The sequence below is a fragment of the Globicephala melas genome, chromosome 3 (genome assembly GCF_963455315.2).
Source record: "Globicephala melas chromosome 3, mGloMel1.2, whole genome shotgun sequence".
NCBI lineage: Eukaryota > Metazoa > Chordata > Mammalia > Artiodactyla > Delphinidae > Globicephala > Globicephala melas.
In genome coordinates this window covers 117,671,113-117,690,238 of record NC_083316.1, presented here as the reverse complement: position 1 = coordinate 117,690,238, position 19,126 = coordinate 117,671,113, and the positions used below count along the sequence as shown (strand labels likewise).

Sequence of the window (19,126 nt, the reverse complement as noted above, 5' to 3'; positions counted from 1 at the left end):
AAAAGAAAACTCACCTGAACAACTCCTAGCTCTGTTTCCTTTGCGTTTATCTTCTCAGATATCAGGAGAGGCTCGCTTTTCTCACAGCTCTCCTGGCTGATGAGTGTGTCCGCGTAGTTGGGCTGCGGGAAGATCACATGACTCCCCCGCGAGTCCGCGGTGAGCCAGGCCTCGTGCGAATACGTCTGCAGGAAAGCCCGCACCCCGTCCACGCCCACAAAGTGAGAGGCGGGCGCGCCGGCCAACCCACTGACGGAAGCCTGCAGCACGCGCGACCTGTGCCAGCGCCGCAGTCTGAGCGCCAGCAGCGCGATGACAAATGCGAGGAAGACGCAGGAGACCGCGGCCACCGCCACCACTAGGTACAGCGTGAGGCTCGAGTCCTCAGGGTCGGCGGAGGGTTTGAGGTTGCCCAAGTCCGCCAGCACATCTGGGATGCTATCAGCCACAGCCACTGTGAGCGTGACGGTGGCCGAGAGAGGGGGCTGGCCGTGGTCCTGGACAGCCACCACCAGGCTCTGCTTGAGCGCGTCTCTGTCCAGCAGGGCCCGCGCTGTGCGCAACTCTCCCGTGTGCAGCCCCAACGCGAAGAGTCCTGGATCGCTGGCCTTGAGCAGGCGGTAGGACAGCCAGGCGTTCTGGCCTGAGTCTCTGTCTACAGCCACCACCTTGGTCACCAGGTAGCCAGGCTCTGCAGAGCGGGGTGCCAGCTCCACACCGGTGGAACCATCGGTGGGGAGGGCGGGGTACAGAATCTCAGGTGTGTTGTCGTTCTGGTCCAGGATGAACAGGCTCAGAGATACGTTGCTGCTGAGTGGAGGGTCCCCACTGTCACTGGCTGTCACCCACAGCTGCAGTTCTCTAACCTGCTCATAGTCGAAAGAGCACAGTGCATACAGGATTCCAGTGTCAGAGTTAATGGAGACGCAGGATGATAGAGGCGTTCCCTGAAATTTGTTCTCAGCCAGAGAGTAAGTGACCTGGGCGTTGTTGCCGCTGTCGGGGTCATGGGCGTTTACAGAGAAGATCGAGATGCCTCTGGGGTTGTTTTCTGGGATGTAGGTGTAGTATAAGGTGTGAGGGAAAACGGGAGGGTTGTCATTGATGTCTGTCACTTTCAGGGAGATGTGGTTTTCTGTAGACAGTGGTGGATTTCCACAGTCAGTGACAGTTACTGTGATGTTGTAATCTGAGATCTCTTCTCTGTCCAGGGCTCCTGTTGTCAGTAAGTGATAGTAATTATCAACTGACTTTTCCAATTTAAAAGGCAAGTTCCTGGGAATAGAACATGAAATCTCACCATTCTCTCCAGAATCACCGTCATGTACGCTAAACAGAGCAATTATCGTTCCGGGAAGACAGTCTTCAGAGATGGAACTGGCGAGAGAGGTGAGGATCACTTCAGGCACATTGTCATTCACGTCCTGAACTGTGATTAGTACCTTAGCGCTGGCAAGAAGAGCACCTCCATCCTGAGCTACCACTTCCATGTGATAGAATCTGGATTCTTCGTAATCCAGTGATTGCAGAGTTGAGATTTCACCCAAGTTGGAATCAAGTTGGAAAGTCTCTGAAATTTTGTCTTCTTCATTGCGAAAAGAGTAGGTCAATTTCCCATTTATTCCCTCATCTGGATCCGTGGCGGTTAGTGTGAGCAGCCGAGTGCCGAGAGCTATGTTCTCTGGAACACTCACTCTATACTCGGATTGAGTGAACAGGGGCGCGTTATCGTTTGCATCGAGGACCATCACGCGGATGTGCGTGGTACCAGAGTGTACGGGGTCTCCACCATCTAAAGCTGTGAGTAGGAGGTCGTGAACAGCTACGTTCTCGCGGTCCAACGGCTGTTCCAGTACCAGCTCTGGATATTTCTGTCCATCTGTGTCGCTTTTCGCGGCCAAAGAGAAGTGCATATTGGAGCTGAGCTGGTAACTCTGGAGGGAGTTCACACCCACATCGGCATCTCGAGCAAAGGGAAGTACTAACCGCGTTCCCACAGCCGCATTTTCATTAACTTTTACTTTTACTTCCTCATCCCGGAAACGCGGGAAGTTGTCATTAATATCGATTATTTCTACTTCTACCCCATACATTTTCATTTTACTCTCAACCAAGATGTTAAAACTCAGCAGACACAGCGCGCTCTGAGCGCAGAGCTCCTCCCGGTCTATCCTGCCCGCGGTGACCAAGCTGCCGCTTCGCGGGTTCAGAGCAAAGAGCTGCGTCCTACCTCTGGAGATGATGCGGACGCCCCGCTCCGCCAGCTCCCGGGGCTCCAGCCCCAGGTCCTTGGCGATGTTGCCCACGAAGGAGCCTTTATCCAGTTCCTCTGGCACCGAGTAGCGGATCTGCCCGGCCCCGGCTCCCCACAGCGTCCCCAGCAGCATGGAGAGTAGGAACAGCTCTCTGCAGCCCCAACCCCTCAGTGGATCCGCCATTGCCTCTCTCTGACCAGTTTTCTCTTAGTCCTGGTTCCAATCTGCTGTTTCCTTACTTCTCTAAAGCCAAGGGGAACACATTCCCTTGCGGAAATGGGAGAGGGGCGCGGGTGGGCGGCTTTTCCCAGAAGCTTGTCTGGTCTGCGCGTGCTTAGTGCGGAAGGAACAAAGTCTGATCGCATCAGCGGCAGCTTCTTTCCCACTTTGGTGAACAGCGACGCTCAGAGTCCTAACCAGTTACTACACCAATTCTGTTTTGATTTCAAATATGTTTAATTCTATTTTATTTCTAATAATTTTCTGTTTCCTTAATATATTACCACGTGACATTCCTTATATTTAAATAAAATTTAATTCTAAAATAGCAAAAGACTTCCACAAGCTTAATTCTGAGACTAATGTAATTATTAGATTATTTTTTACTTCTTTAGAAAAGTTTTATTTACTGTGCCATTGAGCCTATGCCCTTTAATTACCTCTTACCTATATTGAGTCCATTTAATTAGGACATCAGTATTCTTTTGCGGTTTAAAGATTTCACTTTCTAATTAGGATATATTTATGAAAACATGCCCGTTTGTATATAAGAATGCCAAGAAAACAATTCTAGCTCTCAGTAGACCTTTGAAAAAAGGCCTACTGAATTATGCAAATTGCATTAGCTGTCATATGCAGAAGAAATAGAGGGACTTTTTTTTTTTTTTTTTTTTGCTTTTTGTTACTTGTGAGGTCTTCAAGAAAGTTTCAAGATTTTCACACTAAGAACATGGCAACTACACTATATCAGACGGAGAGTTTGAGTCGGATTAACTATGCATTATTTATATTTTCCTATTACCATGTCTAAATTGGAGTTAGATGTTTTACAGTTACAGACACCTGGGGAAAATCAGTAGAGTGACTATGGCAGAAAGGGCTTTAGTTCATCACCCTTACAGAAAAACAAGTCCAGATACTTATCATTGAGCAGGCAGTGAGTGGCCTCTCTATGTTAAGACAGATATTTAATGTTATCACCTTTATATGGTAGCAGAAAAAGAAATGCCTCATGACTAAAAAAAAAAAAGTGGACATTTCAGAGAGTCCATTGAGAGAAGCAATTTTTACTTAATGACACCTTTATAAGAAAATAAAGAAAATAAAGATGTTTTACATCGATACCTAGAAAATTCAAAAAATAAAGTTTTAAGGAAGCAATGTGAGAATAGGTTGCAAAATTTTTCTCAATGTACAATTTTTCACAAGAGCAATTTGTTATTGTGCCTGAGAGAGAAAGATTTCTCCCATTTATTAAACACACTCTTAATAGCAGACACTGCATACCTCAAACTTTTCACAACCTTTTAAAATAGATCTGGGATCCCAAGACACTTAGCTTGTAAAGATACGAAGAGTGCTGGTGTTCATGTCAGTCCTACCCATGTTCTGCTGTTGATAGGCCATGACATTGAGTAAAATTCTTCCTTTCTTTGGTTCCCAGTTTCCCAAACTAGTGAGATGGGGAGCTCTCTTTACTCTTTTTTTTTTTTTTTGCGGTACGCGGGCCTCTCACTGCTGCAGCCTCTCCCATTGTGGAGCACAGGCTCCGGACGTGCAGGCTCAGCGGCCATGGCTCACGGGCCCAGCCGCTCCGCCGCATGTGGGATCCTCCCGGACCAGGGGCACGAACCCGCATCCCCTGCATTGGCAGGCGGACTCTCAAGCACTGCGCCACCAGGGAAGCCCTCTCTTTACTCTTAAGTACTATAATTCTAAGAGGAAGTGCAACTAAAATTAATAAAACTAATATAAAGACCCTGAAGGAAAAAGGAATAGCTTAAGGTCTCAACAGTAATAAACTTTCAGAGGGAAGGAATGTAAAGATGAGGAAGAAAAAGAAGTATTTTATGAAGTAAAAGCTTGTAACTATGTTAAATAAATCATACCTGTCAGATAGAAAACCTATGTCAAAGATTTGTTTAAATATGATTATGATATGTAAGGCAGAAAACCACCCAAATTCTAGCCACAAAACAATAAAATATGAATTGAAGACTTCTACTCCGGTTAGATGATTTGTTAATAAACATTGAAACCGCAAGGTAAAAAAGTGAATTAAATTAGAGCTCACCTTTAAAATAGTACCTGAGGCAAATGGGACCCCAGCATCTCCGTGATTACTACTTGGCACCCAAGAGGCATCTTCGCAGAGGAGATCCTGAGGGGGAGCCATTTCTGGGGTGACGCTGAGAAAATTAAATTCTGCCTTAGCTGATTGTGAGGCAACACACAGATTGTAGGAATAGGGCAATGTTCCCTCACTGTAGTTGGGGGGAACCATGGGTCCAGACTTGACACAGACACCAGGCTGAAAGCAGCCCCAGGCAGCGGGGCTGGAGGAGTGTCGAAGGTGTAGGGCGACCGCCAGAATCACTGCCAGGAGGAAGAGCACTGAGATCAAGGCCAAGGCCACCACCAAGTAAAACTGCAGCTCAGCTTGGGGGTCAGTGGGCTCAGAGTGGTCACTGAGGTCCGGCAGCGCCTCTTGCAGGCTGTCCGCGAAAACCAGGAGCAGCGTGGCGGTGGCCGAGAGGGGCGGCTGTCCCCCATCGCGCACAGCAACCAGCAGGCGCTGGCGGGCCGCGTCCCTGTCGCCCAGGGCCCGCGCCGTGCGCACCTCGCCCGTGCGCAGCCCCACGCTGAAAAGTCCGGGCTCGCTGGCCTGCAGCACGTGGTAGGACAGCCAGGCGTTGTGTCCAGAGTCGGCGTCCACCGCCACCACCTTGGTGACCAGGTAGCCGGGCTGCGCGGCGCGCGGCACCATGTCGAAGAGCGCCGAACCGTCGGGCCCCAGCGCCGGGTACAGCACCCTGGGCGCGTTGTCGTTGCGGTCGCCCACCAGCACGCGCAGGCTCACGTTGGTGCTGAGCGCGGGCGAGCCGTGGTCGCGGGCCTGCAGCGTCAGCTCGAAGGCGCGCAGCTGCTCGTGGTCGAAGGCGCGCTGCGCGAAAACCACGCCGCTCTGTGCGCTCACGGACACGTAGGGCGACAGCGCGCGCGGCTCCAGGTCGCTGGCCACGATGGAGTAGGAGACGTGGCCGTTGGGCCCCAAGTCTGGATCTGAAGCGCTAACTTGGGCGATGGAGGCTCCAGGCGGGTTGTTTTCTGCCACGTGGACCACGTAGGAGGCCTGGTGGAAAACTGGAGCGTTGTCGTTGACATCTGCGAGGCGCAGAGTGATGCTTATACTAGAGGAGAGGGGCTGCTTGCCTCTGTCGGTGGCCATTATAGTGACGTTGTATTCTGGGATCTCCTCTCGGTCCAGGGTCCTGTCTGTCACTAGCTTGTAATAGTTCTTCGAGTAAGATTTCAATATAAACTCGGTCTTTCCCAAGATTTGGCAGTAAACTTCTCCATTTTCTCCAGAGTCTCTATCTCTTGTTTTTATCAAGGCGATCACTGTTCCTGGTGGTGAATCCTCTGGTAGGGGAGTAAATATTGAAGTCACAATCACTTCTGGTGCACAATCATTCTCATCGAGAATTTCGACTTGGACACTGCAATGGGCTGCTAGATCTCCAGGATCTTTCGCTTCTATAGTGAGAGTGTAACTACTAGCGATTTCAAAATCAAAATCATCCTTTGTCGTGATTTCTCCTGTTCTTCTGTCTAAGTTAAAAAATCGTTCCACTTGTTCATCCACATTATGAAAGGAGTAGATGATCTCTGCGTTGACGCCCTCGTCCTGGTCGGTGGCTGTCAGTTGAAGCACTAAGAAGCCAGGGGGCACACCCTCTTGCAGGCTGACCCTGTACACGTCCTGGCTGAACACTGGGGGATTATCGTTGGCATCTGTGACTTGGATTTGGATCTGGGTGGTGCCACTTTGGGGTGGGTCCCCACCGTCTACAGCTGTCAGGACCAGATGATGAAAATTCTGCTCTTCTCTGTCCAGAGAATGTTTCAGAATCAACTCAGGATATTTACGTCCATCTGGAGTCTGTTTCTCTGTGAGATCAAAGTGCTCATTTTCATTAAGGTTGTATCTTTGCAGTGAATTAGGACCAGCATCCAAATCCAGCGCCGGGTCTAGTGGAAATGTTTTACCTGGCTTAGTGGATTCTACAATTTTTAAGTCAATCTTACTCTGTTTGAATAGCGGAGTGTTGTCATTTATATCCTGTACTATTACTGATACATGGAAAATATTTAGTGGGTTTTCAGCGACAGTATCGAAATCCAGAATGCACAGAGGCTTCTTCCCACAAATCTGCTCTCGGTCTATTCTATCACTCACAAGTAAGTCCCCACTCTCAGGGTTTACAATAAAATATTCCTTCTCCGCGGTAACCCGCAACTTCCGGGCCGGCAAGTCCCGGACACTGAGCCCCAGATCCTTGGCGAGGTTTCCTACCACTGAGTTCTTGGCCAGCTCCTCGGGAATTGAGTAGCGAATTTGGTCTGGGAGAGCCCCGCGGAACAAAGACAGCAGGAAGGGCAACAGTACCTGCCGCCACCGCGCTCGGCCGCTCCTCTCTGCGCTCGGCCTCATCCTGTCTCCCTCCACTGCTGCTCCGCTCCTTGGTCGGGAGGAGGAATAAGCAAAATCCGGGATAGGGTCACTTTTCCTGCTTTCGTTTCCACTATCCAAACCTGTACTGGCCTCCCTTGTGTGGTTTGTTTGAGCAGGAAGTTACCCTTTCAGAGGTTCCCAAATGCGTCTCTGATTATCATCTCTTCCTTCTTTTGACCTACAGCGACGCCCAGAGGTTTTCCCCAGAAACTGCACTAATGACTTGTAAATGTTTTGCAAGGAACTATTTTTGTTTTCTCTTTTTTTGGGGGGGGATTTACAAGGAGTATTTATTTGTTTTTAAATAGGTATACATTCATACAGTTCGAAATTCAAAGGCACATATGGCATATTTTATAGGCTCTTCCTCTCTGCTTTCAACAACATATTTCTCCCAGGAGAAATGAGTGCTATGTTTTTTGTGTATCATTCCATTAGTATGTTTTGTAGAGTTCAGCAGATTTCTAAAAATATTCTCCCCCGGTTTTAGACACAAAAGTATACAATACACAATGTTTTGCATCTTGCTTTTTTCACTCATTATATCTTTTTTTTAATTGATGGAAATTTGCTTTTTATTTTTTGACAGCTGGCAGATGTTTCTTTCAAATTCTCAACCATTTGTTAGTAATAAAATGTAATTTTTTTGATTGTTATCCAATTTGAGGAAACTTCTATTGAGTTTCCTTGAAATCTGAGCTATAAGACTTTGGTGCATTTTATTTTATTAAATTAATTTTTATTGGAGTATAGTTGCTTTACAATGTTGTGTTAGTTTCTGCTGTACAGCAAAGTGAATCAGCTATACGTATACATATACCCTCTCTTTTTTGGATTTTCTTCTCATTTAGGTCACCACCAAGCATTGAGTAGAGTTCCCTGTGCTGTACAGTAGGTTCTCATTAGTTACCTATTTTATACATAGTAGTGTATATATAACTCATTATATCTTGAAGATAACATATTCTAACAGTACATAAAAAGGGTTCCCATTTTTAATTTCTTATGGCTATGTAGTAGCCCATCACATAATTGTGCAATTTATTTAACCAGAAAAATTACTTTCTAAAAGAAACCCAGTGTCCACTCAAACAAAAATGTATTTCCATGTGATATTAGTTATAAATTATCTACTGCCCTCCTAGGCATTTAAAAAATATATATCACTCTGATTCTGGAATGTATTCTTAATGCCAGCATGCAAATATGTCTGTTACAGTTTCAAGACAATTGATATTTCCAAATTATATTTTAAAGCTTCAGCATTTTAAACGATCTATCCTCAGATACGATTTGTTTCTCAATATTCATTAATTATTTTCTCTTTCCTCTCCTCGTGCCAGCTAGTTGTATCATACCACATTCCTGTTTTACTCTATGTATTGCACCACAATTTCCCATGAAGACAAAGGCATTTAGAAACTCAAACTCTCCTTCTTAAGCTGAATTGAGGCATAGTCCACAAACTATTGCTACAATTTCCAGGTATCCAAAGTTCACTAATTTTTGCAGTCCTAGACATTCATGAATATTTTCCCCAAGTCATATCATCCCAGAGCCCAACGGTGACAGAGATACCTATGAGCAATTTTTGGGACCAGGGCTGAGACCTTCTTACTAAATAGCATAAATCATATCAGTTTAGAATCTAAGTCACCCAACCTGAATAAGAGGCTCCCAAGATGAAAAAGGAAAGATTTTTTAAAGTTATGTTTTCCTCAGAAATCAAAAAGGGTCTCATAGTGATACCATAATAGGTAATTCAGAAATTATTAAAATCACTCCTGCAAGCTATTAAATATGAGTGAAATTAAATGGGCAATATTTTTGGTAATCACAGAAGTGCACCAGAGGAATCACACATAGTCAGTTGGTGCATCTCACAAACTGCAACAACACAATATATGAAATGTACCAATCCAGTTGAGAAACTATCCCTGTTAAAGTTATATCTAAATGTTAAGTATATTCCCCAATATTTATAAATTGCCATTGTTTAATCATAATGGAAAATACCTATCCCAAAGGAAAGAAAAGTAAATTTCAAGCAAAGTACATTAGGGTGTAAAAAGAGGAAATTTTAAAATACTCAGTCCAGACACAACAACAGCTTCATAAGGGAGAATGCTTTAATATAAATATACACAATTGCCTCCTTAATAATTGTGAATTATTTCACAATTCTAATCTATCCTTTCAGTAATGCCTAAAGGAAAATGGCTTTAAAGACGTGAGAGGCAGCAGAGAAGAAAAAGAAATAGAAGGAATTCAAATCGTAAAAGAAGAAGTAAAGCTGTCACTGTTTGCAGATGACATGATACTATACATAGAGAATACTAAAAGATGCTACCAGAAAACTACAAGAGCTAAGCAATGAATTTGGTAAAGTAGCAGGATACAAAATTAATGCACAGAAATCTCTCACATTCCTATACACCAATGATGAAAAATCTGAAAGAGAAATTAAGGAAACACTCCCATTTACCACTGCAACAAAAATAATAAAATACCTAGGAGTAAACCTACCTAAGGAGACCAAAGACTGTATGCAGAAAACTATAAGACACTGATGAAAGAAATTAAAGATCATACAAATAGATGGAGAGATATACCACATTTTAGGATTGGAAGAATCAACATTGTGAAAATGACTATACTACCCAAAGCAATCTACAGATTCAAGACAGTACAGCACTGGCACAAAAACAGATATATAGATCAACAGAACAGGACAGAAAGCCCAGAGATAAACCCACGAACATATGGTCAACTTATTTTTTTTTAATTTATTTTATTTTTTATTTTTGGCTGCGTTGGGTCTTCGCTGCTGCACACGGGCTTCCTCTAGTTGTGGTGAGCGGGGGCTACTCTTCGTTGTGGTGCATGGGCTTCTCACTGCAGTGGCTTCTCTTGTTGCAGAGCACAGGCTCTAGGCGCGCGGACTTCAGTAGTTGTGGCACACAGGCTCAGTAATTGTGGCTCGCGAGATCTAGAGCGCAGGCTCAGTAGTTGTGGCACACAGGCTTAGCTGCTCCGCGGCATGTGGGATCTTCCTGGACCAGGGCTCAAACCCGTGTCTCCTGCATTGGCAGGCGGATTCTTAACCATTGCACCACCAGGGAAGCCCTGGTCACCTTATTTTTGATAAAGGAGGCAAGAATATACAATGGAGAGAAGACAGCCTCTTCAATAAATGGTGCTGGGAAAACTGGACAGCCACATGTAAAAGAATGAAATTAGAACACTCCCTAACACCATACACAAAAATAAGCTCAAAATGGATTAAAGACCTAAATGTAAGGCCAGACACTATAAAACTCTAGAGGAAAACATAGGCAGAAAACTCTATGACATAAACCACAACAAGATTCTTTTTGACCCACCTCCTAGAGAAATGGAAATAAAAACAAAAATAAACAAATGGGACCTAATGAATCTTAAAAGCTTTTGCACAGCAAAGGAAACCATAAACAAGATGAAAAGACAACGCTCAGAATGGGAGAAAATATTTGCAAACAAAGCAACTGACAAAGGGTTAATCTCCAAAATATACAAGCAGCTCATGCACCTCAGTCTCAAAAAATCAAACAACCCAATCCAAAAATGGGCAGAAAACCTAAATAGACATTTCTCCAAAGAAGATATACAGATTTCCAACAAACACATGAAAGGATGCTCAACATCACACACCATTAGAGAAATGCAAATGAAAACTACAATGAGGTTATCACCTCACACCAGTCAGAATGGCCATCATCAAAAAATCTACAAACAATAAATGCTGGAGAGGGTGTGGAGAAAAGGGAACCCTCTTGCACTGTTGGTGGGAATGTAAATTCATACAGCCACTATGGAGAACAGTATGGAGGTTCCTTAAAAAACTACAAATAGAACTACCATATGACCCAGCAATCCCACTACTGGGCATATACCCTGAGAAAACCATAATTCAAAAAAGTCATGTATGACAATGTTCATTGCAGCACTATTTACAATAGCCAGGACATGGAAACAACCTAAGTGTCCATCGACAGATGAATGGATAAAGAAGATGTGGCACATATATACAACAGAATATTACTCAACCATAAAAAGAAACGAAATTGAGTTATTTGTAGTGAGGTGGATGGACCTAGAGTCTGTCATACAGAGTGAAGTTAAGTCAGAAAGAGAAAAATACCATATGCTAACACATATATATGGACTCAAAAAATAAAAAAAGGTTATGAAGAACCTAGGGGCAGGACAGGAATAAGGACGCAGACATAGAGAATGGACTTGAGGATATGGGGAGGGGGAAGGGTAAGCTGTGACAAAGTGAGAGAGTGGCATGGACATATATACACTACCAAACGTAAGGTAGATAGCTAGTGAGAAGCAGCCGCATAGCACAGGGAGATCAGCTCGGTGCTTTGTGACCACCTACAGGGGTTGGATAGGGAGAGTGGGAGGGAGGGAGACACAAGAGGGAACAGATATGGGAACATATGTATATGTATAACTGATTCACTTTGTTATAAAGCAGAAACTAACTCACCATTGTAAAGCTATTATACTCCAATAAAGATGTTAAAAAATAAAGACGTGACAGGGTTAGAAGTATAAACTTAAGAAATTGCTGCTGAAACTATAACTGAAAGAAGATTACAAAGGATAAGTAATCAATAACTATTAGGCGTAGTAACTGTTATTTATCATTATTGAAGGATCATTTGCCGTTCCACTTTAAAGCACTTTAAAGAATACTAAAAAAGAAGTGTCTTTTATATGTAATTGGAGACATTTATGCAGCTCTCTGCCTACGTTTCAGTGTGGCAAGATCTGACTCACCTGTTGAAGACTGGGTTCTCCTTTTCTTTCAGGTAAATCTTGAGATATCAGGAGAGGCCCACTTTTCTCACAGCTCTCCTGGCTGATGAGCGTGTCCGCGTAGTTGGGCTGCGGGAAGATCACGTGACTCCCCCGCGAGTCCGCGGTGAGCGAGACCTCGTGGGAATAGGTCTGCAGGAAAGCCCGCACCCCGTCCACACCCACAAAGTGAGAGGCGGGCACGCTGGCCAACCTGCTGCCTGAAGCCTGGAGCAGATGCGACATGTGCCAGCGCCGCAGTCTGAGCGCCAGCAGCACGATGATAAATGCGAGGAAGACGCAGGAGACGGCGGCCACCGCCACCACTAGGTACAGCGTGAGGCCCGAGTCATTAGGGTCCGCTGAGGGCTTCAGGCTGCCTAGGTCAGTCAGGACGTCTGGGATGCTGTCAGCCACGACCACCGTGAGTGTGACTGTGGCGGAGAGAGGGGGCTGGCCGTGGTCCTGGACCGCCACCACCAGGCTCTGCTTGAGCGCGTCTCTGTCCAGCAGGGCCCGCGCTGTGCGCACCTCGCCAGTGTGCAGCCCCACCGCGAAGAGCCCCGGCTCGCTGGCCTTGAGCAGGCGGTAGGACAGCCAGGCGTTCTGGCCCGAGTCTCTGTCCACAGCCACCACCTTGGTCACCAGGTAGCCAGGCTCTGCGGAGCGGGGTGCCAGCTCCACACCCGTGGAACCGTCGGTGGGGAGGGCGGGGTACAGAATCTCAGGTGTGTTGTCGTTCTGGTCCAGCACGAATATGCTCAGAGACACGTTGCTGCTGAGTGGAGGGTCCCCGCTGTCGCTGGCTGTCACAAGTAGCTGCAGGTCTCTAACCTGTTCATAGTCAAAGGAGCGCAGAGCATACAATACACCTGTGTCAGAGTTGATAGAGACATAGGAGGAGAGAGGCGCCCCCTGCAGCTTGTCCTCAGCCAGAGAGTAAGTGACCATTGAGTTCTCGTTACTGTCAGGGTCGTGGGCGGTCACAGAGAAGATAGAAGCTCCCCTAGGATTGTTTTCTGGAATGTAGGCCAAGTAGGAAGCTTGAGGGAAGGCAGGTGGGTTGTCATTGACGTCTGCCACGTTCAGTGAGATGTGTGTTTCTGTAGACAATGGTGGAGTTCCGTGGTCAGTGGCAGTTACAGTGATGTTATATTCTGAGACTTCTTCCCTATCCAGAGTCCTGTGTGTCAACAACCGATGATAATTTCCAAAGGTCTTTTCAAGTGTGAATGGCAGATTATCTGGAATAGAACATGTGACAAGGCCATTCTCTCCTGAATCACTGTCATGCACATTGAAAAGTGCAATTACTGTGCCTGGGGAAGAAGTTTCTTGAATAGAGCTGGTGAGAGATGTAACTGTGACTTCTGGGGCATTGTCATTTACATCCAGAATTGTCACCAGTACCTTACTTCTGGCTCGGAGACCAGGCCCATCATGGGCTTCTACATCTATATCATAGAACCCAGAGTCCTCATAATCCAGATCCCCCAATATTGTTATGTCCCCAGTCAGAGAATTCAAGTGGAATAGCTGGGATATTTTATCTCTTACTTTCCGGAAAGAATATGTGACTTCTCCATTGGCTCCTTCATCTGTATCAGTGGCTTTTACTGTGAGTAGCCTGGAGCCCACCGGCACGTTCTCCTGCACACTCACATGGTACTCGGGCTGAGTGAATACTGGGGCATTGTCGTTGGTATCCACAAGTGTTACATGAATCCTGGCAGTGCCAGAGTGAACCCGGTCGCCTCCGTCGAAGGCGGTGAGAACGAGATGGTGAACCGCCTCTTCCTCGCGGTCCAGGGCGCGCTCCAGCACGAGCTCAGGGTACTTAATCCCATCAGCTCCTCTTTGCACATCCAGGGAGAAGTGACCATTCGAGCTGAGCTGGTAACCCTGCAGAGAGTTTATCCCTATATCCGGATCAAAAGCTTCAGGAAGAGGAAATCTTGTCCCAGGATTTTCATTTTCAGCTACTTTTATTTCCCTTTGCTCTGCCCCAAAGTTGGGCGCGTTATCATTAACATCGATTATTTCCACTTCTACTCCAAAAATCTTCACGTTGTCCTCTAGGAGAATCTCCAGGTTTACTACACACTTTGGAGATCTGTCACAGAGCTCCTCCCGGTCTATCCTGCCCGCAGTGACCAAGCTGCCGCTTCGCAGGTTCAGAGCAAAAAGCTGCGTCCTACCTCTGGAGACGATGCGGACTCCGCGCTCCGCCAGCTCCCGGGTCTCCAGCCCCAGGTCCTTGGCGATGTTGCCCACGAAGGAGCCGTTCTCCAGCTCCTCAGGCACCGAGTAGAGGATATGTTCGGCCCGGATTTCCCACAGGGCCCCCAAGAGAACGCAGATCCCGATCAGCCGGCTGCAGTCTGGGCAATAAGGAGAAGCCGCCATTACAGCCCCGCGGCGGAATAGCTTGCTCGTGGGTGTTCCCTTGGTGGAGGCCTGAGGATCCCAAGGATCTTCAGGGTCCAAGATAATGTGCTTTCACCGTTGGATGCTGGCGCTCTCGGGGGTCCAGTTCGAAGCTTTCTAAAGCCCCAGAGCTAGTGCTTTGTAATGCAGAAATCTTGTGGTTCGTATTAATTTCCTGGTTCTTTTCTTCCCCCGATTGGTGAACAGCGACACTCAGAGTCCTAACCTGTTACTGCAGTCTATTCTTGGTAAATAAACAATCACTTGTGTACACCATTTCTTTGCCCTATTCTATTTTTCCCCAAAATGATAAAAGTCAAACGCCTGCTGTTCAATTTGCAATGAAAATCCAGAAGTGATCCAAAGATTCCTGTACAATAAGACTTATAAAATAATTTATTTTTTCAGAGACAATTTTTTTGGGGTAAGAATTTTTCTACCTCTTTTTAAGTTTTTGCATTATTTATTCTCATAGCCCAATTTCACTACTGTGTATTGCATAAGGGACATATTTATCCCTCCCAGGAACAAGGTTATACTTGAAGACTGAAAGAATAAATGGATGAAAAGACAGGTCTGGGCTCCAGTCCCAACCTATGCAGAAACAAGTATTCTCACATGGGTTGACCCTTTAGAATCTGGGGCAAATTTTCAATTCCCTTGTAAGAAAATATCTACTGTTCAAAGAGTTAGCCTTACCCCTGTGCAAATGGGCTTGGCAAATACGATAATAGGTTTGGGAAGGACATTTGCTCATTAATTTTGTATAAGAAGATTCTAGGCCACAGGTTATATCTGTGATGATCATGTTCACAGTGAGTTCTCACTCTAGAACAGCACCTTTCCTAGAGTATACACTGAAATAGTTTTTCAATGCTTAACGAATGAGTCATTAATGCAGCTGCAAAACCTAAAACAATGGGTAAATAACTGACCTTAAAAGGAAATAATAAAGGTAAGAAGACAGAAAAGTTAAACTGAAGCACTGTGAAGAGGAAATGGTGTTTCAGTGATCATTTCCACATTAGGACACATCCAGAAGGTATTATCTTACTTTTATTTATAAGTTTACTTTAGTTTTGATTTTAGAAATAACCAGTAAAAGGAAATATTTTAGTAATTGTATATAATCATTGCATGTTTCATAGTTTTCTTATTCATGAATACTTAATTTACTAATGTGAGAAAACTTGAAATAAAGCAGCAAGGTCTCAGTTCTTTAGATTATTACCCACATAATAATTAGTTTCTAGAAATTACTCATAAATTTTGACCAGACACAAAAGTCCATTAACTATTCAGAGTTTTAAAATTCTCAGACTTTGGAGAATAGATTAAAAGTATTTTCCACAATCCTCAAAAGACTCACAAATTGCTGGGGATTGGGAGGTAAAATAAAATATTTTGAAAAAATTTGACTCACTTCTCAGAAACCTACACTAAAAAAAGTAACATAGAAAAGGCTCTGCATACAAAAAATGTTTGTTACATTCCTTACTATACTAGTGACAAAGTAGAAAGGGTATAAAAATAAATTATTTAAGAATGGTCAAGAAAATTATTCTTGACAGATTTTGAAGTGGGAAAAAAGACCCAAAGTTAGTGATTCAAATGTAAAACCTGGCAGTCTTTGCTGCACGTGACAAGGCAAAAAAGTGCTAAGAGAATTATTGGAAGGCTATATTAAAATACACATCGCGGAAAAAAAGATAAACAACTAGAATGTATTTCATGAAGATGAACATTAACTTAGGCAGAAAGAACTGTCAATACATTTACAATCTTGAAAAAAAGGAGTATTACACATCAACTAATTAAGGACAGTTCTATTACTAAGGGTGGTGACATCCAAGAAAACGCTATCTTTAGCAGGATTTGTTGACCATATAGAAATGCCAAGAGTGCAAATTGAGTAGTAATTAGGTAACTGCCAAGACTACTGAGCAATCAAGGGACCAATCTCCACCCATCCTATATACCTCCTCTCCCACTACCACCACTAGAACAATGAACAAGGGCCGAAAATAATGATGCACTGTCGAGAAGAAAATACAATAATAAAATTTAAGTAAGTCTGAAAAACTCACGTGATGGGAAAAAGAGGAATCATGAGAGATTTGGGAGTCTTCATTACTGGCACATATACCCATAGAAGGATCTTCACCTAGGACATCCGGAGGGGTAGCTGTTTCTTGGCTCACATTGTGAAAATTAAATTTCACAGTTTAAATCGCACAATTGAATGCGAGGCAACACACAGATTGTAGGAATAGAGCAATGTTCCCTCACTGTAGTTGGGGGAACCCTCCATCCAGACTTGGAACTCAGACCAGGCTTAAAGCAGCTCCAGGCAGCGGGGCTGGAGGAGCGTCGAAGGTGTAGGGCGACCGCCAGAATCACTGCCAGGAGGAAGAGCACCGAGATCAAGGCCAAGGTCACCACCAGGTAAAACTGCAGCTCAGCTTGGGGGTCAGTGGGCTCAGAGTGGTCACTGAGGTCCGGCAGCGCCTCCTGCAGGCTGTCCGCGAAAACCAGGAGCAGCGTGGCGGTGGCCGAGAGGGGTGGCTGTCCCCCGTCGCGCACAGCAACCAGCAGGCGCTGGCGGGCCGCGTCCCTGTCGCCCAGGGCCCGCGCCGTGCGCACCTCGCCCGTGCGCAGCCCCACGCTGAAGAGTCCGGGCTCGCTGGCCTGCAGCACGTGGTAGGACAGCCAGGCGTTGTGTCCAGAGTCGGCGTCCACCGCCACCACCTTGGTGACCAGGTAGCCGGGCTGCGCGGCGCGCGGCACCGTGTCGAAGAGCGCCGAACCGTCGGGCCCCAGCGCCGGGTACAGCACCCTGGGCGCGTTGTCGTTGCGGTCGCCCACCAGCACGCGCAGGCTCACGTTGGCGCTGAGTGCGGGCGAGCCGTGGTCGCGGGCCTGCAGCGTCAGCTCGAAGGCGCGCAGCTGCTCGTGGTCGAAGGCGCGCTGCGCGAACACCACGTCGCTCTGTGCGCTCACGGACACGTAGGACGACAGCGCGCGCGGCTCCAGGTCGCTGGCCAGGATGGAGTAGGAGACGTGGCCGTTGGGCCCCAAGTCTGGATCTGAAGCGCTAACTTGGGCGATGGAGGCTCCAGGCGGGTTGTTTTCTGCCACGTGGACCACGTAGGAGGCCTGGTGGAAAACTGGAGCGTTGTCGTTGACATCGCGGATGTGTAGGGTGATGCTTGTACTGTAGGAGAGGGGCGGCTTGCCCTTGTCGGTGGCTGTGATGGTAACATTGTACTCTGCCCTCTGCTCTCGGTCTAGGGCACCGTCAATCACTAGCTTGTAAAAATTCTTGGAGGTGAATTCTAATTTGAAGGGAACTCCTTCCTGAATATAGCATGTCACCATATCATTTTGCCCAGATCCTGGTCTCGGACTTCAATGAGGGCTATTATGGTTCCAAGGTCTGAGCCCTCGGGAATCTGGCTAGAGAAGGGCATTAATGTCACCTCTGCACTCACAATGAAAAACTCCTCTGCACTAATCTGCAGTTTTCGAGCTGGCAACTCCTGGACACTGAGCCTCAGATTCTTGGCCAGGTTCCCCACCCTTGAGCCCTTGGCCAGCTCCTCTGAAATCGAGTACTGGATCTCCTGGGAGATTGCCCTCCACAACAAAGACAGCAGGAAGAGAAGCAGTACCTGACTTCTCATTGTTTCAGCTTTTCTGGAGCTCCTAAGCATTTCTTGAACTCTCTGGGAAGCTGCTCTTCAAGATGTCTCTGGGATGTTTTAAAAAATCAATGACAGCTCCCTGGACTTTTGAGATTTGAGGGTAGGACTTATTTGTTAGGCGCTTGAGGTTGCACAGGAGGTGCGTTTGCGTTCTGATGTGCATAGGACAAAGCAGAAAAACACTCTGCCCATCACTCCTGCAGAAATGAGAACCCTTATGTTCCCTTTGGTCAACAGTAGCACCCAGAGGTTGTCTGAGAAAACTGCATATTGCCCAACTATTTATTCCTCAAACGGTAAGCTCTTGAACCTATATATCTTGCCTTTTTATTTGTTGGAAAGAACAAACTATTCAAATTTTCCCTTTAAATCTGATATTTTCTAGCTTTTCATAATCTTTGAAGTGTTGCCATCATTTTATTCTTCTTTCTTCATTAAATATTTTTCATAAGGCATACAGCTTTTTTTTTTTCAGTTTTGGGAGCAGAAATATCTTTAGTGATTCCACTGTATTTATAAACACTGGCATGGCTAGTATGGATGTAACCAATTAGGTTACTGGTAGTGGATAAAAAGGTCTAATCTTTGCAAAAAAAGGAGTGAGTCAAAGCCCTAGACTTATTTTAATATATTGCTCATCATTTTAAAACATAGATAATCTTCCCATTACGTACAGAGGAGCCTGATATTTTGTTAAAAAGACCAATCTAAGCACAAGGGACCAATTTGAGCACACACATGTTTTTATAAAACTAAATCCTGTGTAAACTTATTTATTTCTTTGAAATCAGTGCTTCTTTACTATATGACTGTATACACAAATACTCCTTAATGCCAGTTCTCAGCTCCAGTAAATTTATACCATTAATAAGTGTAATGAGTTTGATTTGACCACTGGTAAATCTTGGAGAGGAAGTGAGAGTTCTTAGACACTCCATTTTGAAACTTACCTGTAATCCTTGAACCAGTCTTGGGTAACTAAAACAAACACCTTTATTTCAAATGCACTACCGAATTAAATACAAACTCAACAATTTATTCTGTTATTTTGCAGTGCTAATCAATACCCCTCTTACATTCCAGTCAAGACAGATTATTATCTGTTTTCTGAAGACATCGTTTCCCTTGTTTTCCCTACTTCATGCCTTTATACTTTC

The 19,126-nt window shown here is 45.4% G+C and overlaps 2 protein-coding genes across 7 annotated transcripts in view; both read right to left on the bottom strand.

The window, feature by feature from the left end:
- The window catches only part of LOC115844238 (protocadherin gamma-C4), a 177,557-nt gene that overhangs the window by 140,822 nt on the left and 17,609 nt on the right, over positions 1–19,126 (bottom strand). Inside the window, exons 1-2 of one of the 6 annotated variants that reach the window (XM_030841133.2) lie at positions 11,821–14,445; positions 9,152–10,070 (exon numbers count right to left, since the gene is read on the bottom strand). The exons of 2 other annotated variants lie outside the window; for them this stretch is intronic. In XM_030841133.2, the coding sequence (XP_030696993.2) occupies positions 10,056–10,070; positions 11,821–14,244 (2,439 nt within the window). In that variant the 5' untranslated portion in view covers positions 14,245–14,445 and the 3' untranslated portion in view covers positions 9,152–10,055. Of the gene's footprint in view, positions 1–14; positions 2,590–4,548; positions 7,099–9,151; positions 10,071–11,820; positions 14,446–19,126 lie in introns of those variants that run through there. 3 more of the 6 variants (XM_060296338.1, XM_030841153.3, XM_060296341.1) reach the window with 3 other exon arrangements.
- Positions 16,484–17,948, bottom strand: LOC115844226 (protocadherin gamma-B1-like). Its single transcript, XM_060295373.2, is given in 3 exon segments — positions 16,484–16,560; positions 16,563–17,657; positions 17,660–17,948. Coding segments are annotated over 3 exon segments (1,461 nt in total).